Genomic DNA, 18,849 nt, shown 5'->3' on the forward strand with positions numbered 1-18,849 from the left:
AAAATGAATTTCAAGCCAGTAGAAGTCTGGGGGCTTCTCTCTCTGCAATGCTGGGTCTGTGAAGACTGCCCCCGGTTGCTGTGCTTCGTGTCTGTGAGTTTTGTGGCGATTTGCCCCACTAATATGATTAACTGAAATCGAGCCTTTGGGCCTACTCTGGGGAATTGGATCTAAGGACTCCATTTGGTTTGGAAAGCTGCTGTTGTTACTTGCTTCCATTGTTTAAATAATTTGTTTCGTGTTTTTCCTTCTCTCTTTCTCTGTGGGCTATGGGGGTTTGGTTTAACTTATTTAATTGGGTTCTTTCGGATTCCTTGCTTTGTGACTGCCTATAAGCAAACAAATCTCAAGGCTGTATAACTTATACATCCTTTGATAATAAATGCACTTTGAAACTTTGAATTTTGAAACATATGCAGACTTTGATAATAAACTAACTTGGAAGACCAGGTAGATTACACCAGAATTGCAAGGAGCACTGGAACACAACCAGGGCTTTTACAGTAAAGCTGAAGGGAAACTCTTACCATTAATGCAATTTATATTGGCCATGAGGTCAGCAACCCACATACCGAAAGGAAATTCCTCAGACCAGAAAAAGAACTTGCAAACTCCACCCAGGCAGCACCGGAGGTCCAGACTGAAGCCAGGTTGTTCGAGTTGTAAGGCAATGGCTCTTGTAGTTGTACCACTGTGCTCTCCCTAAAAACAATGAAAGAATTATTTGTCTAGCATGTAACCTCCTTGACCACTGAGGAATATCTGAATCATCTAGAATCCTTGTTCTTCTTCCTCCCCCAAACCATCTTCGTAACCTGACTTCTCTTTCTTTCCAGCCCTGATGAAGGGTCTCACCCGAAATGTCGACTGTTTCCATCATGGCGTGCTGAAGTGCTTGGAATTAGGTACGGTGGTGGGGGGGGGTGTCAAGGGCAAGTTTTTCACACAGAAGAGTGGGTGTGTGCAATGCACCGTCAGCAGCAGTGGTAGAGGTGGTCTTTTAAGAGGCTCTTAGATAGGCACATGGAATTTGGAAAACTAGATGGCGACGCGGTGGGGAAATTCTAGGCAGCTTCTAGAGTAGGTTACGTGGTCAGCACAACATTGTGGCCTGAAGGGCCTGTATTGTGCTATAGATTTCTATGATTTATGTTCTTAAAACGATGCCTCAGAAAGGTGGTATCCATTATTAAGGACCCCCACCAGCCAGGCCATGCCCTCTTCTCATTCTGCTAAGGCCCCACCTCCCCCTCGTACACCATCTGTTACTCATTTTTATGCACACATTCTTTCTCTCACTCTCTTTTTTCTCCCTCTGTCCCTCTGAATATACCTCTTGCCCATCCTCTGGGTCCCCCCCCCTTGTCTTTCTTCCCGGACCTCCTGTCCCATGATCCTCTCGTATCCCCTTTTGCCTATCACCTGTCCAGCTCTCGGCTCTATCCCTCCCCCTCCTGTCTTCTCCTATCATTTTGCATCTCCCCCTCCCCCTCCAACTTTCAAATCCCTTACTCACTCTTCCTTCAGTTAGTCCTGACGAAGAGTCTCGGCCTGAAACGTCAACTGCACCTCTTCCTACAGATGCTGCTTGGCCTGCTGCGTTCACCAGCAACTTTGATGTGTGTTGCTTGAATTTCCAGCATCTGCAGAATTCCTGTTGTTTGCCCTCTTCTCATTGCTACCTTTAGAGAGGAGGTACAGGAGCCTGAAGACCAGACATCCCACCCTGCAAAAACTCATTTCAGGGAGGTAGCACCATCAATTTGCGGGAGACTTCCGGGAGAGGTGGGACGTCTGTAATAGAGTAGCTCCTTAGCAGCTGGCCAGCTAGTTTAAATAACGTTAGCTATGCTAATGAACAAATGACACCTGTTAAACTCACCTCAACATGTCTTTTACAGTCTTAACCCACCATGGGCAATAGAAAAGTCACTGTTGCAAACAGTGCAGCGAGCAACACTGTCATTATTTTGACCCCTATTAGGCAGGGGTACACTTTAGTGCAGTCTGGGGTAACATACGTTTTATATTTTTTTTGGAACACTCTGCCATGGTGCGCTCTCGCTCGCGCGCTCTCTCTCTCGTGGTCGCTCTCGCGCTCTCTCTTGCTTTTCTCTCACTCCCTCTCAAAAAAATTGATTTCCGGGATATTGTATATAATTTGCGGGCATCAGGGAGCCACAATTAATATTCAGGAGACTCCCGGAACTTCCGGGAGAGGTGGGATGTCTGTGAAGACACACAATCAACATTTTAGGAACAGCTTCTTTCCCCTCTGCCTTCAGATTTCCGAACGATCCATGAACTCATGAACAATAACTCACTATACTTGGTCTCCTTTTTGCACCATTTATATATAAAATTGTAATTTGTAGTATCCTTCATGTATTTCACTGTACTGCTCCCCGCACTGCATTACTGAAACAAATTTCACCACATACCGTATATCGGTGATTCAGGTTCAGATGTGAGGAAAACAGTGAATCCCAATTCATGCCTGCCAAATCCCAACAAAATTGGTCTCACTCTAATTTAGAATCTCAAGGCCAGCCCCATTTTTCTCCGTAACTACCTTGAAACTAACGGGAATGATTTTAAAGTTAGCCTCTGTCTTTTGGCTGAGATCCCAGTCCCTCTCTCTCTCATTTTAACTCGCTGTTTTTTCCTTCCTTCCACTGTCCCACTGCCTCTATCCCTTCCATCCCCTTTACGGCATTACAAATATGTTTATCAGGCTTTCTTCAGTTATGAAAATGTTTGAGCTGGTATTGTTCCTCCACTGCAGTTCATTTCCAAACTTTGTGGCAGTGACAATGGCATATATTGAGTTAACTCTAGGACCAAAGAGTGAGATTGGTAATTTAGTTATGAACTCAGTTGTTCAGTGTGACTGTCTTGAATGTTTCGTCTTCTCAAGCCCAAACTCCACCCGGCCCATCAATTAAACTACTGATGAAACTATTGCAAGGTTGCCAGGGCACCCAGGTCCGAGGGCCGGACCCCGGACCCCGGACTCCGGACCCAGTTTCCAGTCGGAACAGTTTGACGGGGAAGACTCCTTTCCGTTTCCGGTAAGCGGCAAAATGGCGCTGCTGGTCGGACGGAGGCTGGTTACCGGGGTTGGAGCGGTGGCGATCAGAGGTACAGTCACTGTTACGGGCAGAAACGTCAGAGGCACCGGGAGCAGAGGACAGATAGACAGTCACAGGCGACCTGGGGTCATTGGTGTTGATAAAGAACCTAGCTTTTGATTAATGGTCCCCACCTACTCCAGAGCTCAATCCGCCCTCTTCGCTGACTGATTTACCGGCTTCAGACAAACACCAGTAATCTGAGTTTCATGATCAAAGACGTCTAAATAGGGAACTATAAATAACACATTTTCCCAGTTTTGTCTTTGATTCCGACTTGTTATATTCATGAGTACTGCATCCCGCCACCCCCAAACCCATCCCAGTCTCTGGGCTATCGGTGCCTGGAAGTTGCCGGGCCTCTGGCTTAACCTCAGTCCCTCCTTACTCCACCAGCCTCCGCATGTCACCACCCCGGCACATACATACACTTGCCTCACCCCCTTCGCTCATGCACTGGGTACTGGGAATACAATATTTTTGTGTGACATTAAAAAGAAATAGAAAATGCTGTAATTCTCAGCAGGTCAGAAAGCTTCTGTGGACAGATAAACAGTTCAAATTTCAGCTTATTGACTCTGTTAGGACCTGTTTCTGTTTCAGATTTCCAGCATCTGCAGTCTTAATCATTATACTATTCCTATGGCTACATGAAAATCTGAAACTGCCAGAAATACTCAGCAGGTTGGGTAGAGTCCATGGAGCAAGAAACAGTTTTTCACCTGTCCTCTACCTTCATTCACCCCATTTTACTTAAGGCTCCTCCATGCAGATCAGTTATGATTTACAACCTCTTACCATTTCTGAACTAACAGCACCACCACTTGTGTTGTTTTCCCGTCTCTTAGCTATCTCGGATAAGCACAAACACACATTAAAATACTATCTATCAGGCCAGCTTAGTACAGTCACCATCCTTTCCCATTCAGAGAGGGGTGGGAAATGGAAATTTGAATCATTGTTTCAAGACTGGTCATTAAAGGGAAACAATGGTTTGGCAAGAAATAATTGTACTTTGCAGTAAGGAGACGTGTTGCCATCTCGGAAGCCCTTTTTAGATTAAGGTGATACAATTTTGGGGAAGTTTTGAAATCTAGAGTCTGAGGACTTCCAGACAGACGTTAGGTGATCAAGCCTCCACCTGTGCTACAGGTAGATAACAATCATTGATGAAAGTAGAAAGGGGCTTCCCTTCATCCACCATCAACTCTGCTCTCAAACGCACCTCTCCCATTTCATGCACTTCTGCTCTCACTCCATCCTCCCGCCACCCCATTAGGGATAGGGTTCCCTTTATCCTCACCTACCACCCCACCAGACTCCGGGTACAACATATAATTCTCTGTAACTTCTGCCACCTCCAATGGGATCCTGCCACCAAGCACATCTTCCCCTCCCCCCCCTTCTGCTTTCCGCAGGGATTGCTCCCTAGGCGACTCCCTTGTCCATTTGTCTCCCCCCACCCCCATCCCTTCCCACTGATCTCCCTCCCAGCACTTATCCTTGTAAGCGGAACAAGTGCTACACCTGCCTTCCTCACCACCATTCAGGGCCCCAGACAGTCCTTCCAGGTGAGGTGACACTTCACCTGTGAGTCAGCTGGTGTGATATACTGCGTCCGGTGCTCCTAGTGTGGCCTATATATTGGTGAGACCCAGTGCAGACTGGGAGACCATTTCGCTGAACACCTACTCTGTCCACCAGAGAAAGCAGGATCTCCCAGTGACCACACATTTTAATTCCAAGTCCCATTCCCATTCTGATATGTGAATCCATGGCCGCCTCTATTGTCAAGATGAAGCCACACTCAGGTTGGAGGAACAACAGCTTATATTCCATCTGGGTAGCCTCTAACCTGATGGCATGAACATTGACTTCCGTTAATGCCCCTCCTCCCCTTCTTACCCCATCCCTTATTGATTTATTTATTTATTTATTATTTCCCCCCCTTTTTTCCCTCATTTTCTCTCTGTCCCTCTCACAATCACTCCTTGCCTGCTCTCCATCTTCCTCTGGGCTCCCCTCCCCTTTTCTTTCTCCCTAGGTCTTCCGTCCCATGATCATCCCTCTTCTCCATCTCTGTGTCCCTTTTGCCAATCAACTTTGCAGCTTTTAGCTTTATCCCTCCCCCTCCTGTCTTCTCCTATCATTTCGGATCTCCCCCTCCCACTTTCAAATCTCTTACTATCTCTTCTTTTAGTTAGTCCTGACGAAGGGTCTCGGCCCGAAACGTCGACTGTACCTCTTCCTAGAGATGCTGCCTGGCCTGCTGTGTTCCACCAGCATTTTGTGTGTGTTGCTTGAATTTCCAGCATCTGCAGATTTTCTCGTGCTGTTGTCATTTCCCTGAAACGGCAAAGAGTTGTTTGAAGGGTCATTGGTCTGTTTTCCTGTAAAGGAAAGAGGGAGTCCAGTCTCAGATTCCTCAGCAGTCCAGTGGTTGGGTCTCAGCATTGAGGGAGCTGTATCATCAGAACGGCATTGGAGAGCGATAGGAACGGACAAGTTGGGAAATGTTTGATTGGAGTAAGGGGAAATATGAGGCTATCAGGCAGGAACTTGGAAGCATAAATTGGAAACTGATGTTCTCAGGGAAACGTACGGAAGAAATGTGGCAAATGTTCAGGGGATATTTGCGTGGGGTTCTGCGTAGATACGTTCCAATGAGACAGTGTAAGGAAGTAGGTACAGAGGAGATGTCGGGTAAGTTTTTTACACAGAGTGGTGAGTGTGTGGAATGGGCTGCCGGCGGCAGTGGTGGAGGCGGAAACGATAGGATCTTTTAAGAGATTTCTGGATGGATACATGGAGCTTAGAAAAATAGAGGGCTATGGGTAACCCTCTAAGGTAAGGACATCTTCGGCACAGCTTTTTGGGCCGAAGGGTCTGTATTGTGCTGTAGGTTTTCTATGGGATAAGTGCTGAATGCACATTAATGTGATTGGGAAAAGTACGTGAGTGCTGAATGGAAGTATATGAGGCAAATCTGCAGGAGTTGTGATTCTACGCGTTGTGTAGCCCTTCATGTGAATCTAAGCTGATCATCAAGCTCACATTGTACGCACTAATGCTATTTATTCTCCATACATTCCCATCAATATCCTGCCACCACTATACTCACCTGTCCTGGGGCCAACTTACTGTGGTGAATTAACCTACCAATCTGCATCTCTTTGTGGTTCAGATGGAGACTGGTTTCTGGTCTCATAGTGAGAAAGTGAAAACTGCACACCAACAAAACACGTTGTTCCTCCCTCCCACCCACACACACACATGCACAGTCCAATCCCAGGACTGGCCATCTCAAGCCTCCAGTGGGCTCAGGGATTCACAGACAATGGGCTTTGACTTCCTCAGTGGACTTGAAAACCCAGGCCTTCAACCATCGGGCCTCGCTTACCCAATCAACCTTCGGGCTTCAAGTGGTCAAAGTGTTGATACTACGGTTAGCTGAGGGCCATGACCAGCAACTGAGCAACCCTGAAGTTGTTCATAACAACAACAATGGTTGTTTTGAAAGTTTATGGTACAGAAACAGGTTCTCACTGCAACACCTTCACTCCTGCTGACTGAACTCTCAGGATGTGATGTGTCCTGGTGATGTAGAAATTCACGGCACAACTTTCAAACTTCTCCATTGTTGAATTTCCCAGACATTGTTTAGAATGTGACTTGACTCTGAAGGCTTGCATATCAAGTTTACACGTTGTGAGAGTGACACTGATGTCTACCAGCTGCACCCCTGTGCTGTCCGACAGTGTGTTGGGTAAAAGGGAGTGAGCTCAATGGAAACCAGAATGGCCATTTGTGGTGGGAATGAGCGTTTTGGGAATAAATCTCTGGTGGGCCACATCGAATTGTGGGGCATGAAAGGTGATCAGGAAAGAAGGAAGTTGAGGACAAACCCCTATTTTGACAGGATAAGAGTAAAGATCCTGCGATGAACACGTAAGTGTACAGAGCTGGTGGGTAAAATACTGAAATTGGATGGGAAACAGCTGGTTTGTTTCTCTGGGGATCATGCAACTTATTGTAGGATTTTAATGGCCTCTGGGATACACCATTATTCATGCAGTGTAGGATGCTTTCATTGTATTCTGATATGTTGCATGAAATTTAGTTAGAATTTTAAATTTGCAAGTGTATGAAAATTCAAGGCTGGTGGACTTGAATTCACCAGGTTCAGGAACAGTTATTACCCTTCAACTGTCAGGCTCTTGAACCAGAGGAGATGACTTGAATTACCCCAACACTGGATTGTTCCCACAACCTATGGCCTCACTTTCAAGAACTCTTCATCTTATGCAACGCATACAAATGCTGAAGGAACTCGGCGGATCAGGCAGCATTCATGGAAATAAACAGTCGACCCTTCTTCGGGACTGGAAAGGAGATGTGAAGACGCTAGAATAAAAAGGTGAGGGACGGGAAAGAGGATAGTTAGAAGGCGATAGCTGAAACCAGGTGGGTAGGAAAGATAAAGGGCTCGGAAGGAAGGAATCTGACAGGAGAGGAGAGTGGACCATAGGGTACCAGAGGGAGGTGATAGGTAGGTGAGAAGAGGTAAGACACTGGCTGGGGAATAGAAGAAGAGGGGAGGGAATTTTTTTTAACCGGAAGGAGAAATCAATATTCATGCCATCGTTTTGGAGGCTACCCACATGGAATATAAGATGTTGTTCCTCCACCCTGAGGGTAGCTTCACCATGGCACGAGAGGAAACCATGAACCGACACATCCGAATGGAAATCAGAATGAAAATGTTTGGCCACTGGGAAGTTCCACTTGTGTTCCTAATATTTATTCCTATTTATTATTATATATTCTATATTCTTTGTATTTACTGTGAATGCCTGCAAGAAAATGAACTCAAGATTGTATATGGTGACATATATGTACCTTGATAATAATTTCTTTGAACTTTAAACTTCAAAATGCATTAGCAGAGAAGTTAACATTTATTGCCCAGATATTTTGTGTCACATCTAAAGATAAGAAAGTCTGTACGTAAGGTTTTATTTTAATTTGTTCCATAAAGATTTTTGAAATGCACTGATAGTAAGTTGACTAAAGAAAGTTACATTTAAAGCAGTGGTGTGAGGGAATACTACTTGAGCCAATTTCTGTTATTTAGGTGGAGGCTGGAGTTGTGTTTGCCAGAAGTCTACGTATACTGCTCTTCCCAATGACTATAACTGGTGAGTAATTACATTTCTGATTCTCTTACTGAAAACTAGATTTTCCTGCAGTAAATAAAAGTTACAAAGTCACACCATGACTAAAGAAGATGTGAGAGAGATCACATTCCAAATACAGTTTTAGTCTCCTTATTTAAGGGAAAATCTGTTAGTATTAATCATACCTCAGAGAGGATTCACCAGGCCGATTCCTGGAATGAGAGGTTGATTAACAATGAAAGATTTGACTAAGACTGCCACTAAGCCAACTTTCAGTTCAGAAGAAAAAGGTGGTTTGATTGAACCATGAGATTCTGAGAAGCCTAATGGGTTAGCAGCTGAGAGGATGTTTCCCTCAAGAAGGACTGTAGAACTTAAGGCAGAATTTAAGACGATGGCAAAGAGGGGATTTCTTCGCTGAGGTCTTGTACCCAAGGGAGCTGTGGAGGTTGTATCATAGCTTGTCAGGGCCATGATGCCCAGTTATTGAACTGGACAATAACTGGGCAATGGAACCGAGGCGGGGATCATCATTAAGAAGAAGCAGGAGGGGTGGGATTCTCAACTGTCCTGGTCTTATTTTTACCTTCATTTCTTGGCAGTAAAGTTGAACTTGCATTGACGTCAGATGGACGGACAATTGTTTGTTACCACCCGTCAGTGGACATCCCATACGAGCACACCAAGGTGGGGCTGAGTAATTACACATGTTTATGCTGGAGTTATTTTACATTGTGTATACTTTGTTGTAGACATAGAGTTACTCAATACAATTTCAACATTGACAAGATAACTTAGAATCATTTCATAGCTAGAACAATTTAATAAACCATAACAGTCCCATTTCTTGACCTTTAGTCTCTAATCTTGCACTTATTTAGTGCTCCTTTAAGTGCTGGTGAAGGTTTCTGTCTTCATCCACATTGCAGACTGAGAGTGCCACACTCCTGCTACCTGTTCAATCTTTTATCAACTTTCATCTAGTATTTCTACCAATGAACTTGAAATTACATCTATTTAATGACTTCTTTGCTGAAAGAAATATGCCCTTCCTGTTTATTCCATGTAGGTCTTGTAATAATTTTATGCATTTCATTCAAATCTCCCCATCAGTTCCTTTATTCCAAAGAATGCAGTCCCAAGACAGACAATCACTCTTTCAAACCACATTTCTCCAGTTTTGCCAGAATTCTTGTAAATCTTCCCTTATTCTCTTTGGTGCTCTCACATTCCTTCCTATAGTGTAGTGACTGACTCGGTACAGCGAGCCCTGCTGTTGCCTAATTACAGTTTTACACAGTTCTGGCACGATCCACCTGTCTTGATAGATGATGCCAGCAACATCTGTATATTTTAGTTAATCTATGCTTCTCTGAATATTGACTTATTTTCATTCTGTTCTGTTGCTACCTTCAATAATTAGTGTATACGTGTCTCAAAGCCGTCTGTTCTACCACAGTTAGTACATTCCCTTGCTTTGTTTGCCTGCTCCAAGTACCATAAAACGTAAGTGTACAATTAGGCCATTCGGTCTTGACTGATTTAATTTCCCTTGCAACCCCATTCTCCTGCTTTCTCTCCATAACCTTTGACGCTGTTGCTAATCAAGAACCTATCATCTTCTTTAAATGTACTCAGTGACTTGGCGTCCACAGCCGTCTGTGACAATGGATTCCACCAATTCACCGCCTTCTGGCTCATCTCTGTCCTAAAGGGTGGTCCTTCTATTCTGAGGCTGTGCCCTCTGGTTCTAGATTCCACTACAGGAAACGACTACATGTCAGTAGCCTTCCAGTCTTTTGGGTTCACATCCTTAGCCAAAGACGAATAGAAACTTGTAATCAAATGTGCACTTTTTCCTGCCTTACTTTTTAAAAGCCTGGGAAATGGCATCCACATTTTAAAGTTGTTGAGCCTCCTTGAATGTTGTTTCTTACTGTTTATCCCCATTTATGGTATTTCATATTTTTCTCCTCACTGTCAACACTCGCATCACATTCTTCATGAGGACAGATCTTCCACCTACAAATTAAAGCTACAGTTTTGACCTTTAATAAAGCCCACTCTTTCCTTTTCTTTCTGATTCTCTTTCCCTTCCTTCATTCATACACTACTTTAGGATTTTCCTTTATTACAGCTGTAAAAATGGTTGTGCTTGCCCAATCTCATTTTTTAATGTAATCTCTTCAATTTCCGTCATAGCTAGACTCAAGCTTGGCCATGAGAGGGGGAGGATTGGTCAAGCGGCTAGCAACCACATCCCGTAAAAACCCAGAGCTTCAGAAACATCAAAGGAAGCCCAAAGACCTCATTCCTGGCAAAGGAAGCATCTTCAAAGATGGGCTACACCTGGGGAAAAACTTGAAAGACTGGCCCAGGACAGGGGACTGTGGCGAGATGCTTTCGGCAGCCTCTGCTCCAGCAGGGGTGATGGGCTAAGCAACAAGCTCGAGTTTTTATACTCCAGACTGTTTAGTTTTTGAGCTCTTGATATTTCTCATAAGCTGACTTGTCCTTTATTTGATTCCTGACTTCAGCTGTCGGCATGTGAGGGAGGAACTGGTTTATTGTGTCATTGATAATGCACCCCAGTGTTTTTTCTAGAGGATCATTTAAACGGGTGGATATCATAATACAGATAGTCTGCCAGATTAGTTATTTTTAATGGAACAACTATGGGATACAAACGACAACTTGAATATTATTATTGAAGGTGTTTTTTTTTAACTAGAATGATATTTTTGGATTTATTTGTCTAAGGAATAAATGACAGTTCCTATTGAATAAGATCTGATGAAGGGTCTCAACCCAAAATGTTGACCCACCATAGATGCTGCCTGACCTGAGTTCCTCTAACATTTTGTGTCTGTTCCTGTGAATTTCCAAAATCTGCAGAATCTCTTGTGTTTATAATAGTTCCTGGGTCTTAGTGTTTGTTCCTGTTAGTGTTTAAATTTTGAATTAACACAGCATTAGATTTAAGAGCTGTACAATCCTAATATCATGCTCTACATTTGTTGACAGCCTTCCCGCTGGAAAAACACTGAACAATTGGTATTTTTGCTATCTCTTGGGGAATTCAGTGAGGTTGATGGATTAGTGTAAAGCCGTTGTTTTATAATAACAGAACACGAAGTCATGTTTGGCTCCAATACTTCTTAACGATTAAAGCATGGAGCGAGATTTAAATTGACAAGGACGAGAACAGAAGGCAAATGCCATCTGCCTGTGTTTGACCATTCCCCCTGTCACTGCTGCTGGAGTCTTGGGTTTGATCGCCTTGGAAGCGTGACTCATGGCTATGGGACTTTATCTCAGGGGAATCTGCGGTTTAATTTTTAATGTCCTCAGCACTGAACGCGCTCTGATGATTTGCGTTTGAAGGGTTATTTGGTTCATGTTCCATGTGTTTCTGGTTTGTCTTTTTTTTGCTATTTGCGCATTGCGTATTTAGGTCAGGGAGGTAACCTAAAGCTTGGACAAAGAGGAGAAGTGATTAACAGATGGGGGTATGCTATCAGTAGATCCTGGTGCAGATTGTATAACCATCTTCACTGTTTCAATTCTCTAAATTTGAGGACCTCAAAAGCAATTTTTAAGTTGTCCTATTTATTACCTCTGTGCAGAGCATGAATGACGAATGAGCAGCAGGATTAAAAGATTTTGTTAGCTGCCGTACACACTGGGTGACTTACGATGAGGGAGCTATGAACTGGGCGCAGTGATATTAAAAAAAAATGCACACTCAAAAGCCCGCACCCAAAAGAGAGTGCCAAATCAGTTCACTACGCGGTCACTCGGCTGCAGGAATACTTGCCATATTCGAACAATTGATCTGATATCGTTCACTGTTATTGGCTGATCAGTTCCCAAATTTGATTCATACTCTTTTCAGCCCATCCCACGACCATCCCCTGTGGAGAATAAAGAGGAAACTCACGAACAGGTACTAAAGGCCAGATTAGAAAAGGACGGGCTGCGAGATAAACAGGGGCCTACAATCGAAGAACTCAGCAAAATGTTCTACACAACGAAACACCGTTGGTATCCAATTGGACAGTAAGTACTATTTGTCCAGTTCTCACAACCACAGTAGATTTCAGTATTTATAAGAGATGTGCAATGAGTTTGTGTTTGATGTAACCTTAAGAGCATTCATCTGACGAAGATCAATCGTGGTAGGACTAGGCTCGGGTATTTGGAATTACTTGGAATTTCTTTCTTTCCTCTCCCCAGCCCTACACTGGGAGTGCTCCCCCTTTGGGGTGTGTAATGGGATGTTCTCAGTCAGCTTATCTCTTCCATGTATTTTAACTATACAGTGTCACTTTCTCCAGATCTGAGTGGATCTTAGTGTCAGGTAAATATTCCATAGGAGTTCTGCTGGATAAGTGGCAACCAATCAGTACCTAGCATGTCTTGTATCATGTCATTTAGATTATAGTTGATCTGCATCTATCTGCCTTGATTCTGTAAGCCTTTAAGTGGTCTTACCTACTTAAAACCAAACAATAAGTGTTGATGAACACGAGATTCTGCAGATGCTGGAAATCTTGAGCAAAACACAGAAAATGCTGGATGAACTCAACAGATCAGGTAGTATCTTTAGAGAGGAATAAACATTCAGCATTTCCACCCCATACCCTTCATCAGGACTGGGAAGGAAGAGGGAAGAAACAAGAATAAGAAGGTTGGGGGAAGGGAAGGAATACAAGCTGGCAGGTGGTAGGTGAAACCAGGTGAGGAGGGAAGGTGGATGAGTGAGGGAGGGGAATGAGGTGAGAACCTGGGAGGTGATAGGTGGAAAAGGTAAAGGGATTTTAAAAAAAGATAGAATCCAGTAAGAGAGGAGAGTGGCCCATGGGAGAAAGGGAAGGAGGAGCGTGTGAGAAAAATATCAGCGTTGACATGTTCACTTAACCCATGTCTTAATAGGTTTTTAGGGGAGAAAGTTTGAAATCTCACTGCCCTTTGTTGTGGATACATTTTAAGATTATGCTTCATGTTCTGGACATGTTCACTGGAGGAAACAGTTTCTGATTACCCCATCAAATCTAATCAGAAGTTTTTTTAAAGAATGGTGTCAACCATTCAGTCGGTGAGATCATGACTGATCAGCAACCTGACTCCATACATCAGTTTAGCCCAGTATTGTCTAATACAATTCATGAATAAAAGCCTGTCAATCTCATAATTAAATCTAATAGTTGACATGCATTATTTGCTGCATTCAGAAGGGGATTCTAGTCTCTGGACTAAATCTATACATCTTAGATTCCTCACTGTGGACACCAGGAATTCTGCAGATGCTGGAAATTCAAGCAACACACATCAAAGTTGCTGGTGAGTCCTGATGAAGGGTCTCGGCCTGAAACATCGACTGTACCTCTTCCTAGAGATGCTGCCTGGCCTCCTGTGTTCACCAGCAACTTTGATGTGTGTTGCTCCTCACTGTGGGAGTGGTTTTGATCTAATCTACTCAGCTCATGCCCTTTCAGATTGTAAAACTTCAGTAATGTCCAATAACTGTACATTGAAGTAACATGTACATTGAACCTTACAGTGAACTGCATCGTTTGCATTAACCACCAACAAAATCTGAGGATGTACGGGGGGCAGCCCACAAGTGTTGCCAAACATTCCAGCCCCAACACAGTATGCCCACGGAAGCAGAACAACATGCAGCCAACGTACAACAAGCAACAACAACAAAAAAAAACCCACATTCACAAAAACAGATAGGCTACCTCTGGACCTCTTGACTTCCAGGTAATAGACAAGGACACACAGGCATCTGGCTCCAGACTCGCCAACCTTGAGGCTTTGACCTCTGGGTTCACTGACCTCAGGGCTTTGTGATGAACGTTGCGGATGATACAAAGATAGGGTGGAGGGGCAGGCAGTGTTGAGGAAGCAGGGAGTCTGCAGAAGGACTTGGACATATTAAGAGAACGGGCAAAGAAGTGACAGTATAAGAAGTGTATGGCCATGCACTTTTGGTAAAAGAAATAAAGGCATAGACTATTCTCTAAATGGGGAGCCAATTCGGAAATCAGAGGTGCAGAGAGACTTGGGAGCCTTATTGCAAGATTCCCTAAAGGTTAACTTGCAGATTTGAGTCAAAGTAAGGAAGACAAAAGCAATGTTAGCATTCATTTTGAAAGGATTAGAATATAAAAGAAAGGATGTAATGCTGAGGCTTTCTAAGGTGTTATTCTGACTGCATTTGAAGTATTGTGAACAGTTTTGGGCCCCTTACCTACCCTGGCATTGGAGAGAGTCCAGAAGAGGTTCATGAGAATGCTTCTGGGATGAAAGAGTTAACATATGAGGGGTGTTTGATGGCTCTGGGCCTGTACCCACTGGATCTTAGAAGAATAATGGGGAATCTCATTGAAACCTATTGAATATCAAAGACCTCAATAGAGTGGATGTGGAGACAGTGTTTCCAGTAGTTGGAGAGTCTAGGACCAGAGGGAACAGCTTCAATATAAGAACATCGACTTACAGTAGACATGAGGAGGAACTTATTTAGCTAGAGGGTGATGAATCGGGAATTCATTGCCACAAACGGCTGTGGAGGCCAAATCATTGGGTGTTTTTGAAGCAGTGGTTGATAGGTCCTTGATTGGTAAGGGTGTCAAAGGTTAAAAAGAGAAATACAGGATAATGAGGTTAAGAGAGATAATAAATCAACCTTGATTGAATGGCAGAGCAGCCTCAATGGGCTGAATAGCCTAATTCTGCTCCTGTGTTTTGTGGAGTTACGGCTCCAACGCCCAGACCTGCTGGCTGACCTCGGGAATCACTGACCATCTTCTCAGGGCCCTCAGACCTCCACCTCTGAGTGCTCCAACCTGAACTCTGACATCCAGCTCCTTCCACTAACACTTCATTTACTGCCTTGACCTCTCACTCCCCTCATCCCTGTCCCCAGTTTTGCCATGCTGTTCCCAAATATCATTCCTACAATCCTAAGTTACTAAGTCTGAGACATGAACTCAGTTGTAGCTCGGTGCCATCTTTAACAACAATCAGGTCTTTGGCTAGACTCATTCCCCAGTACAAGGTCTAGTAAAGCCCCTTTTCTAGTTGGACTGTCTACATATCTGTATGTTTTCCATTTGCCTGGTTCACCAACTTCTCTTTATTACATCCATCTAGATACACTGCATATAATGCTGTTGTGGGCTCTCTATCTTATTCAGTTGATTAGCTGGGGCACAATACACTGCCAATTTGAATAGCTCCCTGTTATGCTCCATTTAGTTTCCTAGCCACGTCAATAAGGTGCTTTCAAATCCATGTGCAGCAACCAGAGCTGATGGCTTTCTCTGTAGGACCTTATTTTAAACGTCTGATGGCAACAGAAAAGTTTCCAAGTACTGGCCCTGTCCATCTCTTATCACTTCTTCATGCATTGGATACAATCAGTTGTGTCAGTTCTAGCTTTCCCTTTGATAATATGGTAACTTTGGAACAGGATTTTGCCCATTATTCTAGTCAATGAGAGATCAGAGTTGATGTGTGACCCCACTCCAAATCACTGGTTGTTAAAAATCCATCAATTTCATACTTTAAAATTAACCTAGCATCAATTACTGCTTGTTGGAGAGCATTAAGGACTTCAAAATCATCGATCCTGATTGGGCAGTGAAGCTGTGCTAGCACAGTGAGAATTCCAAATATGAACTGTTAATTCCCCAGGGCCGCTGCTGATCCTTGTGTTGTTTTAGCCGGGGGTGGTAATGGGGACGAGCTCCCACTACCTATTAAATGCTCCTAATGGTGTGTGTCTCAAATAGCCTCTGACAACCCAGTCCAGCTCCTGGCCTTCACATGTGGTTTAGCTGCTAAGCCTGTTGGAGCAGTTTCTACTGACAGGAGACGGGGCAAAGGCATACTGGTACCTTAAAACCAGTCGCTTCAGGCAGATGGGGCTCATCATCTCATCTAGGAGAAGGAAAGCTCTCATCTCAAACCTCCACTGGCTTGCTGCTATACCCACTCATGGGAAAAGCTTTGGGAGCAAACCCCAAGGGGAAACCCAGAGCTGGAGCCCTAAGGTGGTCCTACATTGAGTTCAACGCCGACTGGAAACTCCTGCGATGCTTCTGGTACCAAACTCTATCAGTCTCTATCATCAGATGCCTGGAGAGGGAGAGCTTGCTGCATGGGCAACAGCTTGCTCTCCATATCGTACTGCTTGGGCTTGCATATCTAGACAGCTAGGATGCAATATCCATGGCTAACTCTGACTGACGGAGGCCTCAGCCAGTCAGCAGCTGTTGATCAATATTTTAACATCCGTTGTAGATGCGAGTCATTTCCTGATTTATAGGACAATTGACCTACTTTTCCATGTTGTCAAAAACAAAACCTTTTGACTTTGTCAATCTTTTCAAATGACAGCTTTGCAAAGTTGCACTAGCACTGTGCAAGAACTTTAAGTATACTTTAAGATTCTGCTGCAGAGTTGTTAACCTTTAGTACCAATATAGAGTCGGAGTTATACAGCCTAAAAACAAGCACCTCGGCCCAGTGAGTTGGTACTGACCAGCAACCACCCAATTAAACTAATCATATCCTTACCCCATTTTATTCTCATCAACTCCCCTCAGATTTTAACTGGTTAATCTCCTAATACACAACAGAGCACCCGAGGGAAACTCACAGGGAGAATATACCAGCATTGCCTAAATATATAGAGTCAGTAGCTCCTCAATATCTATCTCTTCAAATATGTTGAATTCAACCACTGTTAGATAAAATACCCGTGCACCTTTGCACTCTTAACTAAATCTGGATCATTCTAATTTGCATGATTTGAGAGGTCAGTCCAATATGGCCTGCTTTCTTGTAGGGTTGTGGAACATTGTTGTAGAAAATAACCCTGAATGCATTACCTTTTTGATACGAGATAGTCTGTTTATCCAAATCTAGATTCAGGTTAACTTCTCCCATCATATAGCTCTGCTGTTGCCGCACACTTTCCGGTTTTGGCATTTATACATTTTACCAGCTCCAACAAGCGGCACATTTCCCGCTACAGTCAGCCCTCCTTATCCACGAGGGATTGGTTCCGGGACCCCTCGCAGATACCAAAAAACGCGGATGCTCAAGTCCCTTATTCAACCTGTCTAAATGCGGTGGATCTTAGGACCCAGCGGAACCCCGGACCTTGTTTAACCTGTCTCAGTGCGGTGGACATTAGGACCCAGCGGCGGAGCTCTGAATCCGCAGTGTTTCTGTTCACGATCGCGATTTAAAATAAAGTGGAAATACAGGTAATAAGGCAATCGGAAAGAGGTGAAATGCCATCAGTTATTGGAAAAGCGTTAGGCTACAGTCGGTCAACGATCGGAACAATTTTAAAGGATAAAGTGAGAAAAGCCCTGCCCCAATTAAAGCTCCAATTATTACTAAGCAACACAGTGGTTTAATTATTGGGTTTTTGATCCTCCACATCAACCCGGCAGGGATGGAGAGCGCTCGGGAGCAGTCTGTCACTGGATCGAACTCGGGAATTTCCGTTCCTGAGCCCAGTGCTGAAACATACATTTCTTAAGCGTTTTATATGCATAGAAAGGTAAAATATATACTATATACGAAGACAAGCGTTTGACTAACTGTCGCTAAATAATACCAGATGTACCTGTTCCGAGTTACTTAGTAAGAGAACTTCCGGGTTTTTTTTTATCCCAATCCACGATAACCTACGCACATCCTCCCATATGCTTTAAATCATCTCTAGATTACTTATAATACCTAATACAATGTAAATGCTATGTAAAATATTTGTTATACTGCATTGTTTAGGGAATAATGACAAGAAAAAGAAGTCTGTACATGTTTGAACAACAAGTGCTGGAAGAGCGCTTCCGGGTTTTCTCGATTCGCGGTTGGTTGAATTTACGCATGTGGAACTCGCGGATAAGGAGGGCCGATTGTACTGTAGACAGCACCTCTCTAATTTTTCAGTTCTAGCTGTAAAACCAAAATTACTCACCAGCCTTCTGTTATATCCTCTTTATTGCTGATCTGATTTTTCTTTGCTAGATTTTAAAAGCCTCAGCTCTACTCTACCATGTAGTCACCTTTCCTGTAAATAAGACAGTAGGTTACAAGGTTTCCAGTCCTGATCTTTCAGTACGTCACAGATATGGCTGCCAATGCATTCCATCCGTGAGTTTTTGTTTTAAACACCTTAATTTTGCTACCTGCTTTTAAAACTTCATTCCAGGAAATTCAAACATGGCTGATAGTTTTAACAACAGCATCATTCCAGAGAATATGAATGCACTTGCTCCAAGGTCATTGCCTTGAGATACGCAGCTGTCTGCTCCCTGCTCCCAGCTTGTCTGCGAGGCCCAGGGTAGTGCAGTTAGTTGGCTGCACTGACAGTACAGCTTTGAGAGTTCCTGGAATCATTTCAGACCTGCCCCCTCTCTTCCCCCGCCCCCCCCCCCCGGCTTACTACTTTCAAACCTGCACTTAAATTGCATTTTTGAATTCCCTTGACATTCACAAACATTCAAAAT

At 43.7% G+C, this 18,849-nt stretch overlaps 1 protein-coding gene and 1 long non-coding RNA gene across 4 annotated transcripts in view; one reads left to right on the top strand and one right to left on the bottom strand.

The window, feature by feature from the left end:
* The window catches only part of mrpl42 (mitochondrial ribosomal protein L42), a 56,504-nt gene that overhangs the window by 25,184 nt on the left and 12,471 nt on the right, over window positions 1–18,849 (top strand). Inside the window, exons 3-6 of one of the 2 annotated variants that reach the window (XM_063072293.1) lie at window positions 837–905; window positions 8,266–8,329; window positions 8,911–8,995; window positions 12,204–12,367. In XM_063072293.1, coding sequence (XP_062928363.1) covers window positions 842–905; window positions 8,266–8,329; window positions 8,911–8,995; window positions 12,204–12,367 — 377 coding nt within the window. In that variant the 5' untranslated portion in view covers window positions 837–841. Of the gene's footprint in view, window positions 1–836; window positions 906–3,049; window positions 3,142–8,265; window positions 8,330–8,910; window positions 8,996–12,203; window positions 12,368–18,849 lie in introns of those variants that run through there. The other variant, XM_063072294.1, reaches the window with a different exon arrangement.
* Window positions 1–18,849, bottom strand: part of LOC134359297 (uncharacterized) — a 47,602-nt gene that overhangs the window by 3,291 nt on the left and 25,462 nt on the right. Inside the window, exons 1-2 of one of the 2 annotated variants that reach the window (XR_010021078.1) lie at window positions 1,517–1,649; window positions 528–702 (exon numbers count right to left, since the gene is read on the bottom strand). This is a non-coding gene — a long non-coding RNA (uncharacterized LOC134359297). Of the gene's footprint in view, window positions 1–527; window positions 703–1,516; window positions 1,650–18,849 lie in introns of those variants that run through there. The other variant, XR_010021079.1, reaches the window with a different exon arrangement.

Source organism: Mobula hypostoma, chromosome 20, assembly GCF_963921235.1.
Source record: "Mobula hypostoma chromosome 20, sMobHyp1.1, whole genome shotgun sequence".
Taxonomy (NCBI): Eukaryota; Metazoa; Chordata; class Chondrichthyes; order Myliobatiformes; family Myliobatidae; genus Mobula; species Mobula hypostoma.